This window comes from Anser brachyrhynchus, assembly GCF_964034855.1.
Source record: "Anser brachyrhynchus genome assembly, chromosome: 2".
NCBI lineage: Eukaryota > Metazoa > Chordata > Aves > Anseriformes > Anatidae > Anser > Anser brachyrhynchus.
In genome coordinates, this window is record NC_137695.1 from 50,425,282 (window position 1) to 50,440,706 (window position 15,425).

Consider the following 15,425-nt stretch of genomic DNA (forward strand, 5'->3'; position numbering starts at 1 on the left):
TCCCAAACTTTGTCGTCTTGAGCGAGCTTTAAGAAACATTTGTTAGATATAATGGGAGGAACACGAGGATGGAAAGGATGAACTCAAATTACAACTTTCTTGTTCTCTTCTGCTTCCACCCTGCCTTCCCAGGTCCTGTATTCCAGTTTGGAAGTAACACTTCTAATTTCAATTTTCCAAATAACCCGGGAGTATTTACTTTTGGTGCAAATCCTACTGCACCAACAGCATCGGCACAGCCTTCTGGCTCTTCGGGATTTTCATTCAGCCAGCCTCCAGCATTTACAGTGGGGTAAGAGACCATATCAGAATTTCGCTTTGGGTAATATCGGTGGACTGACTGTGTGCAGCCTCTACTGCTGTTAAATCGTGAGGTATTCAGATGAACCTTGGAATTTGGTCTAAATTTTGGATCCTTCCTTGATGTATTAGCGTGACTGGCTAACTAAGTGACGGTAGTTGTAAAGGAGACTAGTTCTCAGAAATATCACGCATCAACATATGTGCAATTTTCTTGTTCTTGAAAAATAAAATCCATATTTAGCCATTATGCTGCTACTTACCTGCTGAATAAGAGATTTAATTGCTTTTGGTTTCTGGAACTCTCCTCCTGTTCATCATATGCTGTTTGTTGCCAGCTGCTAACTAGAGAGCCAGACGATAGAACAGTTGTTCTGGAATATCTACTCAGTGCTGCTACTGAATTTTCAGCTACACTGTCCTAAACTCTGAACTACTAATTTCTTTTGATAGGACTAATGGAAAAAATATTTTCTCTGTCTCTGGATCTTCGGTTTCTGGTCGGAAGATAAAGACTGCAGTTAGACGTAGAAAATAATCGCCTGATACGTAAAGCAACTTTCAAAGCAGCTGCTGCCCTGCATTGTTCAATTGTTGGGATCGTACCTCATGCTGGGATAGCTGAAGTCAGATCTGCTTAAAGGACTGTAAAACTCTGCTGCCCCTTCCTACCCTCCCTCATTTAGTTCTTTTGTAATGAGTAGAGTTGGCAACAGAGCCCTTCTCAAGCGAAACTATTTTAGAATCCGTAAAGTTATCTCTTTCACGGACTCGGCGTGGTCCGGCTATAGACATGAGTATAGCCTGCACAGCGAATGGCTTGTACAATACCTCTTCATCTGCACCACTATGTGCGCTCATCCGCGTTTACTGACGCCTCAAAATTGTAATTATACCAGTGAGGGATTCTGTATAGAGTAGAGAATGTTTTAATGAATGATTTCTATGCTGAGTTTGTGCTGGTGTATGTGTGAAGTGAGTGAGTTTGGGTGTATTGTGCACTAAAATTTTCTGATAGAGAAAGTATGAATTAAGAATGATCCATGCTAAGGACTTGTTAGATCTGTAGTTCTCCATTTAATAACTATATATGCTATTTCTATATTTTCATTCTTACAGCCCTTTATCACATCTCACCTTTGTTATTTTATTATTGAAACGTGTAAATAAATTTTGTTTCTCTATGTACTTTTTTGGCATAACAAATCTGTGAAATTGAAATTTTAATTTTGTGTGTTACGGCCATTTTTGTTTAGTATTGTCTCAGATTTTATGTAAATCCCATTATTCAAAGTTGCCTAAATCCATTTAGAAAATCTTTAAAATTGGGAATTCTTAAAGTAAGTTTATTGGCTTTTCTGATCCATTTTTGTTTGGACCAAAAACCAGTATTGTACAAAGTATTAAGTATATATTTTTATATTTACTGAAATGGACTGTGGTGACTTTGGATAATAAGGAAAAGTTTAATATTAAAGCCATGTTTATTACAGTATAATTAACATGTTAAACCATGGGATAAATGCCATCAATAAAAAATATAAAATACTGGCTGGCAGTTTTAACTCCCAGTGAAGGCATCTGCAGACAATGCACGCAGCCTGAGTTGAGTGGTGGTACATGCTTTCTGCAACCTCTGCTCTTTGACAGGGACCTTGGCACTCATCTTAACCTGTCTTTAAGTGAAGGATTTTATGGTAGACTTGCATAAAGCCCCAGGTCTGACAGCTGTCTAGCTGCAATAATTGCAGATAACTTTTACAGTTTCTCACAACCACACAAACAAAAAAGTGATCTTAGAAATATTCACCAACGTTCTAACTGAAAAAGATGAAGCATACCTAATCGTAAATGGATAACATGTTTTCTGCACTCGTATAGGAGTGAGAAAAGCTTCTTAGAGAACGTTCTAGTGAAGGGAGAGAGAATGCGCGTTTGAGGACTACAGCTGAACTTTCAGTAAGCCACAGCACACCGTTTGTGGTTGAGATCCTATCATTTGCTGCAGCCAGAACTGAAAGCTCCCCTTCCCTCTTGTGGCATGAAGGGAGAAAGGCCTTAGAATAGTTGCATAAGCTTTAAGCATCTTCCCCTAATGCTGCTTTGTATTTCTACAGCTGCCAGTGTTATGAAATAAGGTACTTTTCTAACCCTGCACTAGACTTGACAGGAAGACAAACTTTAACCTTCACTTTTGGGAGTCTTACAGAATGCAGGGAACTCAAATCAGTTTTTCTATGCATAGATGTTTAGCAACTGGGATTTAAAACCATACCTATAAGCTGCTATTCAGGTGGCCACACCTTACCCCCTGAAACTGTGGAAGACTTGTATGCAACTAGATATTTCCTTATGTCTAAATCTGAGAAGTGCCACAGTTTTCCCTAGCGCTTTTACCTACCACATACTCAGCCTACCACTAGAAAAAAGGGGTCTTTTCAAGGGAACATACACACACACACACACGAGTCAAACTAAAAGCTGAAGTTTACAACAGTACAGTGTATACATCGTTCCCTGGGCAAGTCTGGTGTTTTTCTTTACCTGCTATGGAAGGGGTAGTATTTTCTAACAGGGTAAGGAGATACTGTCCCTTAAACCTGAAGTGTTAGCAATAACCTGTACCCAACTGTTTTGCTCCCCATGCCCATCTTAAAGCCCCATTTCTAGGTCACCACTACAGGAAGTGGACTAAAACTTCCTTTTGCATTCATACTGAGAGTGTAAGTAGGCAACACACACCTTAAAATCAGCTTTAGTCAGTTCTGACAGCTGTAGCTTGTCAGGTTGATAGCTAGCTGTAGCTGTTCCTCAACTTCTGATGTTAACACTCAAGTAAACAGTGCAATGCTTTGAAAGAACAGTGCAACAATCTCTCTTGGGTTCCATTTCAGCTGCACACACTTTGAGGGGTCAATTAAGCAGCAACACTGGTTCCTACAATAGCATGGGAAATGAAGATAGATGCAGAAAAAGTTACCCCAATAAACAAAGGAACACTATTTGTTAACTCTGAAAGAGTAACATTAATATTCTGCATTTTTTTAGTTTCTTTCACCTGAAGAGATAGAAACAAGAACCCATAATAATAATAATCCTACCACCAACCTCCAAGACTGAAGGTAGGGTTAGAACCAAGAGGAAGAACAGCCTCAGGGAGGAACAGACAAAAACTGGGCATTGGAAGAATTCCAAACTCTTATTAAAATAGGAATAAAACGTCAACATTGTGGTATATAGTCCTTTTCCAAGATACTAAATGACATAACAACAAATTACCAGAGCTATGTAATCATGCAAAATATTAGGCTTCTTTATTCAGTAGTTGTTATTCTGAACATACAAACAATTAGCCAGAATATTAAGTGAACATAACCAGTATTTGTACTTCTGTGGATTTATACCCATGACACGCATTTCAGTTATTATTTTCTGCATGCTCCTGAAACTCATTCAGTTGTTTTGCTTGGTATTATTATATGCAAGAAATAGACGAGTGCTTTCATTCCAGCCAGAAGCAGATGATGTGTACTGTTCACAGCTCCAGAATTACATACATGCCAAGTCACTAACACTGCAGTGTAACATAGCCTTCCCGAAGAAAAAGCAGCTACTGTTTTTCACCTCCTCATTAGCTTTGACACATGAAATAATGACAACGCTTACGATCATCATGCAAAAAAACTTGTCACATTAATGTTCAAATAAAATACTTTAAGAGGTGAGGGAATGTGCTCTGTGAAGTAATAAACACTGCACATCTGGCAATTTAATTAACATGATTTGCCTTACTGTCTAATACTGCAGTTCCCTTCCCCTCAGACAGTTTGTGATACAACTCAGTCAACTGCTTGGAAAATATTTTCTAGTTACCTGCCAACACCCAAAACTGTAGCAACATTTCTTTTGAGGTGGAGTATTTCTCCGTATCTGCTTTCCTTAGACTGACAAACAGAACAGCACCTAGCTGCAGTTAACAGTACAGCCGCTTACTTCCCTGTCAATCTAAGGTTAATACTTCAGATTTACTGCGTATCGTTTCTCTCAAACTTCTTTGGCATTTGTGAAAACTCCAATACTGTGAAGGTAGCTGCTGGCACCATACTGGAGCAACCCATTTCCTTTATCTTCTGAATCATTCTGCTTTAATTTGGGCAAAAGATTCCGATGGTCATCTCAATTTCAGTTTTGGGGTAGGTCTTTGTTTCTTTTGGGGGTGGTGCTCAAAAAACAGTCTGGAAATCCATCATCTTTTGGCATCATCTGATTCCATTTCTTCTTACCACAATAGTTCCTGCTACAATATCATAGGCTGTTCTGTTGTGCTGAAAAAACAGCAGTGTAATGAATGCAGGAAAAAAGGAAGCAATAGAAAAATTCTTGATCAAAGCTCTTATTGTAGACCTGAAATGAAAATAAAACATTTGTTGCCTTATTTTGACTTTTCTGCTTAGATTAGTAGTTAGCCAGCCTTCAGGTTAGTGCCTCAGTTTTTGTATAGCATTAAAAAAAAAAAATTAGAAGAGATTGTTTTACCACCTAACTTGGAGAATATTCATGATTGCCAAAACAATTCTCAGATTTTGTGATTTAAAAATTACTCAGTCTAGTTACTGCAAAAGCCAATCATAAAGAAAATGGGCATTTCCTTCTTAAATCGCGTGCTTTCTGTAACTTTAACCTGAAAGCAGCGGATGCTAAGTGCACTTACGTTGTCATGCTGACATTTGAGGAAGGAATGACTAGCACACGGCTGGGAGCAACGAGTACAGATGTGTCACACGTCACAACTCGCAGTCCAAGCAAGAATTTCCCTGGGGTAGCTCCTCCTGCTCCCCAAATACAGATTATCTGCAAAAGAACAGTTAGTTCGATTCCACACAGCACAGTGCTGTTAGTTGGTTTGGCAAACTTGGTCTTCATCACAACTACGTGAAAGTTACACGGCTTCATGTAACCCAAAATAAAGAGGGTTTACTTCATCAGCCAATGATAATATAATTTTATTTTTTACCTTATTCAAGAACTGACAACTATTAATTACAGAAGATAATATTTGTAATTACCTCATAGAAGCAGACTAGTAACCTGTAGATGAGAGCTACTACCATCATTTTCTGCAAGTCTTCCATGGATGTATCTTCATCTATTTCTTCTATTATGTAATGCATAGCAAATTTAGAGATGTCCCTGTTCAAAATAAGACAACTTTAGTGAAAAACACAACAAAAAACTGAACTTATTTGACCCTGCTCCCAGTATTGGTGTTTAATATTAGAATTCACTCCTTTAGTTCTGGTATTAAAAAGCTCCTCAACTTCCTTGATAAAAGGCAAGCCATTAAAATTATACCAGGTTTCCTTCCAAGTTGCTGCTGAGTTTGTTTCATCTTTTTTTTAAGAAAAAAAAAGTCATTCTTTGTTACCACTTTTGCAATACGGTGTGCTATGTAGCGAGCTGCAAAACTGTTCTGAAAATTCTCACACTTCCTGAGAGGTACACAAGGGATTCTGCAATCATCTAACTGCACAAATGGAATGGATGCAAGTCACTTCTTTACAGGGAGGAAAAAAAAAGGGCACTCATAAATGCCTGGGAGAATTTGCAAGTCACCCTAGGAAAGCAAGGCAGCCTTATTCTCCCTTTGCGTGACCAGGACTGATTTGTCATTCTCCAGTCTCTACAGCTTTCACCGTGCTCTCCTAGATGCAGGCACACTGAGGTACAACTGGAAGGTTTCAACTTAAGCAATTGCAACCTTCAGCTATTTGCCCTAACAAAGCTACGCAAAACATCCATTTAGAGTCAACTGTGTATTTTCACAACCCTACAAATTTAACATTATCACCCAGTAGCGGTACGGACACACTTGCGATGCAGACTTAGACAAGGACTTGTCACCTACTGCTGCTGCTCATCTAGGTGAGAATTACCCCTTACACAGAGAAGTGCAGTCCCATGCAAAACAATCTGTATCTGCACTACTTGCTCTCCTCTTTAGTCAGACTTCAGGATCAAAAAAGACGAGGGATTGAGAAAATGATAGTATGTCACAACCTGCATTTCCCCACCTTTTTTTTTTTCTTTTTTGCCAGTGAGGATATACTTTTTCCTGACAACTCCCCAGCCTGACATCCAGCAAACATCTCACTAAGAGGGAGGGAAAAAAGAAGATTTTCCTGAAGTTACTTATAAGCAACCTCCTTACTCTTGCTAAAGTAGTAATATTGAACATATTATAAATTAATTCAGCAAGTAAGAGATGCCTTCTCTTTCCATCACCTCCACTACTTTGCAGAAGCAGTACACACAGTTCTCCAACTTCCCAGGACTTCATTCTGCATCATTTTCAGCCTACTAAAACCAAACCAGAAATACAAGCTGTCACGTAGGAGTTGGAGATTCTGCTTTTGGAATAGCACTGAGAGGTTGGCGTCTTATTTGCGTGTTTATTTGAACAATAAACACTAATAACTTACACTGACATATTGATTGCTTGGGATTTAACCCTCTTCCACACACCTTTCAAGCATCAGTTTAACCTAGGTGAAAGATGTTTTCCGCACATTATCAGTTTACATTCCATCAACACTGAGGAGACTCTTAGCAGAAAACTTGGATCCAGAAATGTAACTGTACTTGTTCTCCAAGCTCTGATCCCCTAACCAGACCCAAATATTTGATTTATACCAACCAAAGTGGAGGAATGAAGGGAGCTATGTGATAAGAAATCTACTCTTAAAGAAGCAGATAGTCTTTGAGGTAAACAATTGTTTCTGAGCTTAAACACGAAGACTTTCAGCCAAGCATACAGTTGATGCACATGATACTTAATCATTCATTTATTTTTTATTAAAGAAATCCAACTCGTGTAGTAACAACTACAGCATGGTAACATGCCTAGCAACTTTGCTGCATTTGAAAAATAGATACATATTTGACTTGCATGATCTAAAATAATGTTTAGAAGTGTTTAAAAGAACTTTTTTCACTAATAGTTTTTCTTTGACATTTTTAAAGGGCTTTTTTTAATATCTTGCTCATTCCCTCAAAAACCAAGACTACGAGTCTAATCTATCCTTAGTAAGGAGCTTGTGAGCCTATGAAAATAAACTAGTACAAATTCTCTCCCCCCCCCCCCATCTGACCCCAAATCAGACAGTATTTAAGAAGAAGTTAACCTAGCGGTGCTTTTTCCTCAGCTTTTGCCCGTTGCAAAGTGCCAACCATGCCACAACGCCTCAAAGAGCTTAAGGCTGTGTGTAACAAACCTTTAAGTTGTTCTACTTACTTTATCCCACTGAGGTGCATAATACTTAAAACAATGGTCGCCTTGATAAAGAACAGAATAAAGAAATCCACCATCTCTGCTATGAACCTGTGGGCCAGTGAAGGGATAATGAATTCCCGACCTGTAAGAGAAACAGTTAACGTGACCCAGGTTGGACTGCTCTAAATGAAGAGTTTATTGCCTGTTGGCTGAATCTCACTATACCAAGATCTTCATCTTGGCTCACATTAAGAAAATCTTCTAAAAAATCTATCAATCAGAAATTATCTGAATTATTTGGCTTACGAGAGCCTTCTGAAATTAAATCAAGCTCTTTCAGAGCTCAGAGTCCCGTTATAACAAGGATTACCAGCAAAATCCCACCCCTCTAAAGAGCTGAAGCACACTGAAGATGTATCAATTTTTGCATTCTTTTGTTTAAAAGAGCCTCACATAGAACCAATTTCACTAAATCTGTGAGTTCAGATCTAAGAAAGATTCATATAACCCCTTAGCAAGCCTTCAGCCTGTACCACGTAGCAGCTCTCAAAGAAAAACGCAGCCTGTTTTGTCTCATGTCGGACCCAGGAACAGGAGCCAATTAGAGTATTAGTCACACCTGACCATAAACATTCCTACAGACTGCTTATTAGAACAAAACACAGCAGCTGCCCTACAATCAGCCAGAAAACGTAACCCATTCCTTGGTATAATTGACCAAGGGCAGGCTGAGGCAAAATAAGTATTCACAGTTACAAGCTTTTGCTGCTAACACCACCTCAGAAGGCTAAAGCAAAGGAAAAAAGGTTTATCTTCACAAGTTTCCAAAGAGTAATGTTGCACTCATTAAATAATTAAAAAATAACTTCATCTGGACCCATCCACCGCTCGGTATCTCCCAAATTCTGGTAGCCGTTCTCTGGTAACTCTGCACTGATGCTGTCGAATAGAAATTTACTCACGTAAACAATGCTAAAATAGATCCACTTCTCATTGTCAAAGCACGCCCGGGGTTGTCAACTCAGTTCTAACCAGGGATTCTTTAAAGCAGTCCGCTCAGTGCCAGAGCGAGCACGTAGCAGCAGACAGCACAGGGCAACCCAGCTGGGTAAAGCTGATGTCAGCGGCACGCTTTCACTTGAAGGTCCCAGACTCAACAGCTGAATAGGGAGGAAGCTGAGTGTTTGGGGCATGGAAGGAAGTACTCAAACCCTGTCAGACTCCATTACGCTGAGAAACCTTGGCAGCCCTCGACTCTGGCATATGCGCCCCACAGCGACCTTGTATTAAGCGAGTCATTAAAGGGGGGGTTACACTAGTCAAGCAGACAGCGTGACAGGGCAGCCGAGGCTCGAGCACACTTTTTGTTCTGCTGTTCCCAGTGTAAGAGCAGTAAGCTCCTACAGTAGGGCAGGGAGGGGCAAGGGGACAAAGCATCTTAAATCGTGATTACCGTCCAAACAAAGCTTGCTGCTGCCCAGAGTGCAATTAATGCTGGTGTTCTGACACTCATCGGTGGGCAGACGGAGCTGGAAGAGGCAGTCATCAGCTCCACTTTTTGACAGCCCCGTTTAAGATCTGCAACATTATCAGAAGCTGTCACGTATTTCAGCTTACGTAAGGACGCTGGGCTGTCACCTACAGGGGCACCGGGATGGAAACGTGTCCAGTCCTGCCAAGCCTGCTGCGGGGACAATAATCTGCAGCAGAAAAGGAGATGTAATCACTTTAGCTGTTCCAGATACATCATCCGTTTGCAATCTGGAGCCAGGGCACCAGCACAACAGTCTGTGTAACTGTACAGTCATTGCTGTATCACACAGAGACTTCTCTTAGGAAGGCCGGGTGTTGCAACAGTATTTAGCATTCACAATAGCTCTGCTCAGCAGCATAAAGCACTCCTCGTGCCCCAAAGCGTGTTTAGCATACAGAATTCGTTGCTGAAGATCAACGTAAAATAGCAAGAACTGTTTCAGGCTAGACTTTTTCCATATCAATGTCCTCTTCAATGGCTGGCAACATGTGTTCACAAGCAATCCATAATTCCAGATCAGAGTACCATTAAATACTACTTTGTGTTACACCCTTGTTTAAATAAAAAACAAGCTTAAAAGCTAGACTCCCTTCCCTTTAAAAGGGAGGAAATGCAAATGAAAGTGCTCTTCTCTCCTGTCCAGGCAACGAGCTTATAAAAAACGCTGCAGCTCAGTAATGCTGCACTTTGCCCTGCAGAGAGGCGATCTGCCTTTTCTCCAAAGCCCTTCAGCAGTCATTACGTGATGGTTTTTCACCATTACTCAAGGTAATGCTAAACATCCCTGGAATGTCACTGGATGCTCCTCCGCTTGCGAGGAAACACCTGCGTGCTCTGCAGCTCCTCTGCGATGTGGTCAGAGCGGGTTTGTTTTACTCTTGAACAAACGCAAACAGAAGCGGTGCGACACGCGCTCTTCAGATATTTACAGCTGCAACAGACTGCTGGCCATCCCAGGCCCTGCTGCTAGCCTGTTGAGCGTACGCATGTATTTAATGACACTGAAGCAGAGAAGTAAAAAAAAATCCTATTTGGGCGCAAAGACCCCGCTAAAACAAACAGGTAACGTTAGTTAAGCCCTCATCACTCAAGCAGGCTGCTTGAAAAGCCAGCTGCTTCGCGCACAGCTACAAAGACCCCCCCGGTCACCTCACGACCCGCCCGGCCTCCTTCCCGAGGACCCGAAGGGCAGCCCCCCGGCCCCCTCACTCACCTGCCGGCCGCCCCGCCGGCTCCCTGGGGGCCGTGCCGGTGCCGGGGGCAGCCCGGGGCGGAGGGCCGGGCCTGCCGCCCGCTGCCTGCGGCCAGGCGGGGGCGGCGGGGGCCAGGAGGTAGAAGGGGCTGTAGTAGGCGGCGGCGGCCCCCGGGGCGGCGGGGGCAGGGGGCTGCGGGGCGGCGGTGCCCGCGGCGGAGGCGGCGAGGAGCGCGGGCAGCCCGCTCTGCCAGCTGAGGTAGCCGCAGTACGAGTCCCACAGCCACTGGTGCACCCGCCGCGCGTACTCCGCCGCGCTCAGCGCCTTCGCCTCTGCGGCCGCTGCCGGAGGGGAATGAGGACGAGGAGGAGGAGGAGAGGGGGGCGGCTCCGTGGGGCTCCCCCCGGCGCTGCCGCTCCTCTCCCAGCCGGCCGGCGGGCACCCATCGCGAGCAGCGCGGCCGCCGCCGCCGCCTCCCTCCGCCATCTTGTCCGCCCCCTCCGGCACTGAGCGCCCCGCCCGGCGCGCAGGCGCCAAGGCGCCGCCGCGCCCGTCCCGCCCCGAGAGGGAGGTGCGGCGGGCGGCCAGGTCAACCCGCCGGGCCGGGCCGGGCGGGGAGGCGACCGTACCGCTGTACTCTGCTCTGGTGGGGCCGCGCCTCGAGTGGTGTGTTCAGTTTCGGGCCCCTCAGTACCAGAAGGACATCGAGGCCCTGGAGCGTGTCCAGAGAAGGGCTACGAAGCTGGTGAAGGGCCTGGAGCACAAGTCCTATGAGGAGCGGCTGAGGGAACTGGGGTTGTTTAGTCTGGGGAAGAGGAGGCTCAGGGGAGACCTCATTGCTCTCTGCAACTACCTGAAAGGAAGGTGTGGGGAGCTGGGGGTCGGCCTCTTCTCGCAGATAACTAGTGACAGGACTAGAGGGAATGGCCTCAAGTTGCACCAGGGGAGGTTCAGGTTGGAGATGAGGAGACATTTCTTCTCAGAAAGAGCAGTCAGGCATTGGGACGGGTTGCCCAGGGAGGTGGTGGAATCACTGCCCCTGGGGGTGTTCAAGGAAAGGTTGGACGTGGTGCGCAGGGACATGCTTTAGTGGGTGATATTGGTAGTAGGGTGATGGTTGCACCAGATGATCTTGGACGTCTTTTCCAACCTTAATGATTCTGTGATTCTGTGATAGTGGTACATGCTGTAGTCACAGCGAATTTCACATTTTTAACACTGCACATGGGACACCTGACAACAAAAAATCAAAAAAACACCCTCTCTTAGGCTGTATCCCCATGCACCCCCAACTCATTTAAGAGCTGAAGTAGTTTCTGTGGTGTAAGCCTCTGGTATAGGCAAGCTGAGGTGAATTGACAAAGTGCTTGGCAAATTGCCTGTACTACCTTAAGTAATTGAAATCGTATCTTCTGGCACACGTTTTGTAGATAGGGTTCTAATGGCATGTGTTTTGTAACATAGACCTGGGCAAAATCAATATGGGTAGCCAATCTGGGAAATACAGCGAGTTTTAGCATGACTAGGAAGAACAATGCAGAATGAGAGTAAGGAAGGAAGAAATAGAAGGAAGATAGAGGTGTACAAAAGAAAACCATGCACTGTGGTAGCTTAGAGGTGACCATTTGATGAAAGACAAGGGCAAGGAGTGTGGATTTGTGAAAAAAAGAATACTTCCAAGAGTCCCACAATCACGTGTAAGAAACCCCAAAATACATTATCTTAACGTGGCTATTAACTGCTGATGAAAATCTAGCTTGGAAGAAATAGAGCTAGCATAGCAGAGCTTCCTCCTTTATAACATTTCACCTTGTCCTTCATCAGCTATAGTGATGAATGAAAATGAAAAAGCTATAGTGATGAAAATATTTTCACTGTTTTTAAATCGGGTTTTCACCACAAACCCATTAAGGTGAAAGTGTCAGGCCAGATCAGATCTGTAGATACAATTACAAGGTTTCACAGGTTTCACATAATGTTGCCAGTCACATGTAAATTTTAGGGTAATCCCATACCATTTAGGTAATCCCATAACTAGTTGGGATTCACTGTATAGTTACGCTGGGTATTCAAGGTGAAACTGAATCACTGATGAGAGGGAGAAGGAGAGGAAAAGGTAGAGGAGACAAACAATGCAGTATTTCTTCATTCCCATTTTTTTCAGTCAGTAGCGTTTAGTTCTTCTTCCTCAAAAAAATAACCCACAAATTCAGAAATTCTGTATAATGCAGGTGTTCAAATTATTCTGTTCTATGCTGCATATGATAAAGAGGTGCTGTAACAACAAGGCGTGCGGGTGGTGGGGAGCTCACTGCCTTTCTGAGCACAAAAAGTCTTGTTTCGCAGCTGTGCGATTGCCACACGTGATGGGAGTATGCACGACCTTCTGTATCACTCTTTTCTCCCAACTTCAGTGTGCCTTCTCTTGTGAGCAGAGTCAGAAAGGGGAATGATCTTGGGTAGTTCATTGTACTGGTTGATGAAAATAAGTGGTTGAGTGCATCGACCGTTAAATATCCTCTTCTCTATAAAAGAGATTTAGGCAATAGGAAACCTTTTGAAAGGGAGGTAAACACCTAAAAGCAGATATTGCAGCTTTTAGGAGGAGTCTGGAAATGAATCTTAAGCTCTTTCCATGTGGGTAAGTGCTGAAAAGCCCAATCTATCACTTTTGAGTGGGAAGCCTTTTATAATCAAGAGGAAGTAACAGAGCACTGGTTTGCTTTAAATCTAGCTATTAGGAGCTACAGCAGTGCTTCTTTGTTCATTTTTGAACAAAGCATCTTGTTCTCAAGGCAAGGTCTTAACCAGTTTTTAAAACCAAGGGTTTGCTGAAGCATTCATCTGGATGTATGAAAAGTTCAATTCCTTCTTTGCCTGGGGGATTCAGATCACATCTGCCTCACCTTAAAGTGTCCTAGTAATAGGAGAGTAACAGGACTCTATTCTAAAGAGTCCTTGGATGAGAACTGGTGGCCATTAATCAGCAGCAACCTCTTGTCATTACAAAGCGGCTAATTGCTGTGAAGAGCAACTTTCATACCTTCATGCTATGTAAGCATTTGTGCCACATTTGTATATGTATGTATAGAGTAAAATTAAACACAAACCTTGGTTATAGAGATTCTTCGCTACTGAAACTGCAGGGTCACCACAGAGTGAGAACTCTACCCCTTGTTGGGTCAAGCACAAGTACAAAACATTAAACTTGAACAGAAAAACAGTGTATGCATTTGCCTAAGTAGAAAGTAAAGCACTATATATTTAATTTTAGAGGAATCTACTGCACAGCTGTCCCCTGAATTAAATCAGTTTAGCCTTTCACTGTGAAACCAGGCTGTCATGTCCAACTGAGGATTTTGGAGGGGAGATTGGCTCTCAAGCTACCATGGCCTGCTGAGACATTTTCTTTCTAACATGAAGCTTCAGGTGTGATACATACAGATATCAGTATCCTCATGGTCACATTTAATAAAATAAATAAATAAATAAATAAATAAACATAAATTAGAGAAAAAAAGGAACTTTTCCACTTTCATCTTAGGGTACGTAGGTTTCTAGTGTGGTTGCCTTTTTAGCAGTATTGTCTGTTTTAAGAGTTGTGTGCAAATTCCTTTATTTGCCTTTTGCCTTGACCTGATTTGAATGAAGAGCAATCAGAAAAGAGCTTTACTTAGGAGTCTGGGAAATATAATAGCTGTGCCACTGGGAAGCCTCATCAATTGCTTAGTTACTTAACAGCACTTTTTTTACTGTGCCCAGCGAGGAAGTATAAGCCTGCCTCCACTGAAGCAGCACTGTCTGGGTGGAGCTAGAAGTTTGGAGAAGAAAGGTCTTTGGTGGCTGGTGGTACTCAGGTCAAGTCCTCGGCATGCAGCAAGAGTTTGGCAAGAAGGGTTATGCCTAGAAAGTCACCACAGAGTTTGGGACAGTGAAGTAGAGTGTTGTCTATTCTATGAAAATTTGGCACCGAAAAAGACTTTTTCAGGATTATTTCAACCAGAAAGAGGGAGCAGGCTCTTGTTTTCTGGTAGCCAGGACATTCTTCAGGGTGTGCTACTCGTGATTTTCACCTAATGACTGCTTCATGTGTCAGGTGCCTGGTTATGGACTCCTTCTGAGGGCAGTAGCCACTTACGGGTGATATTCTCACAGGAATGGGCCCAGACCACCTCCAGCAGGGGCAATGAACCCATCTGAGAGGTCCTTGATAAGTGCTCTGCTTGCTAGCCCGTCATGTAGTCAAGTGCATGTTAGCTCCAGTTGTCTGTGAAAAAAAGCGGCAGCCCCTTGCACATTTTAGAATAGCATGGAAGGAGAGTGCATTAAGGGTGAATACTGAGTTGAGACTCTGAAGGGTTTCAGATGGACAGGTGTCTCCAGGAAGGAAATACGATGCACAGATCCATGAAGATGCATTTAGTACAGTAACACTGAAGGAACTCATGCAGATCCAGAAACAGTGAGGACTCAAAAAATAGTAAGAACTATGAGTAACAGCTATGGCACTGGGAAGCCTTAACAAATACCTAATTCCCTAGGACACTGACAAGTATTCAGATTTTCAAATGCACACTTGAAATAACTTACCTTTTAATCTTCAATAGCTCTGCTAAATATTAGTTTTAAGTTCAATCAGGTATTTTTAATGAGATGTGCTTTTAGTGGAAGTATGATTAGTGGCGTTCAAAATCTTAGATTAATCTTTCGTAATGAGTAGATGGTTTTTCTTCTTCCTTATTCATCCCACTCAAGCCTTCTCCTTGTACCGAGATGATCATTTTAAAATCAACGTAGTCTTTCAATATCTTAACAGGGACTTTTGGAGAGTAGGATTTCCCAGTTCCTTGATGCACGGTGTACACGGCCCCTGCAGATGGTGTAGTCCAGCACTTTTTCATTGACGGTAAGAGTTTGCGATTGCCAGGGCCTCAGCTGGTTTCTGCCATCTGGTGGATGCGTGGAGTCACTACCTCGGTGCCTCTAATTTCCAGTAATCCTCAGTAAACGATATTCTGATCAGCTAAACTACTGTCACAGACCCAGACTGGCCGGGGAGGGAAGGGACCTCTGGAGGCCATCCGGTCCACCCTGCTCAGGCAGGGCCACCTCGAGCAGGCTGCCCAGC

At 43.1% G+C, this 15,425-nt stretch overlaps 2 protein-coding genes across 3 annotated transcripts in view; one reads left to right on the forward strand and one right to left on the reverse strand.

Moving 5' to 3' along the window:
- The window catches only part of LOC308189776 (nuclear pore complex protein Nup153-like), a 44,882-nt gene extending 40,178 nt beyond the window's left edge, over positions 1-4,704 (forward strand). For both annotated transcript variants that reach the window (XM_080580241.1, XM_080580242.1), the window contains exons 21-22: positions 133-292; positions 754-4,704. In XM_080580241.1, coding sequence (XP_080436367.1) covers positions 133-292; positions 754-838 — 245 coding nt within the window. In that variant the 3' untranslated portion in view covers positions 839-4,704. The remainder of the gene's footprint in view (positions 1-132; positions 293-753) is intronic.
- Positions 3,590-10,813, reverse strand: FAM8A1 (family with sequence similarity 8 member A1). Its single transcript, XM_080580254.1, has 5 exons — positions 10,318-10,813; positions 7,592-7,712; positions 5,367-5,490; positions 5,012-5,151; positions 3,590-4,704 (listed from the first exon to the last, which is right to left on the reverse strand). Exons 1-5 carry the CDS (start codon positions 10,781-10,783, stop codon positions 4,560-4,562), a joined length of 996 nt encoding a protein of 331 aa, XP_080436380.1. The 5' UTR covers positions 10,784-10,813; the 3' UTR covers positions 3,590-4,559.
- Between the last annotated feature and the right edge of the window lie 4,612 nt (positions 10,814-15,425).

Coding starts and splice junctions, on each gene's coding strand:
- FAM8A1 (XM_080580254.1), bottom strand. CDS start 10,783: ATGGCGGAGGGAGGCGGCGGCGGCGGCCGCGCTGCTCGCGATGGGTGC. Junction 7,713..10,317: donor GCCGGCGGGGCGGCCGGCAG/GTGAGTGAGGGG, acceptor TTTCTCTTACAG/GTCGGGAATTCATTATCCCT. Junction 5,491..7,591: donor ATGCACCTCAGTGGGATAAA/GTAAGTAGAACA, acceptor TATTTTGAACAG/GGACATCTCTAAATTTGCTA.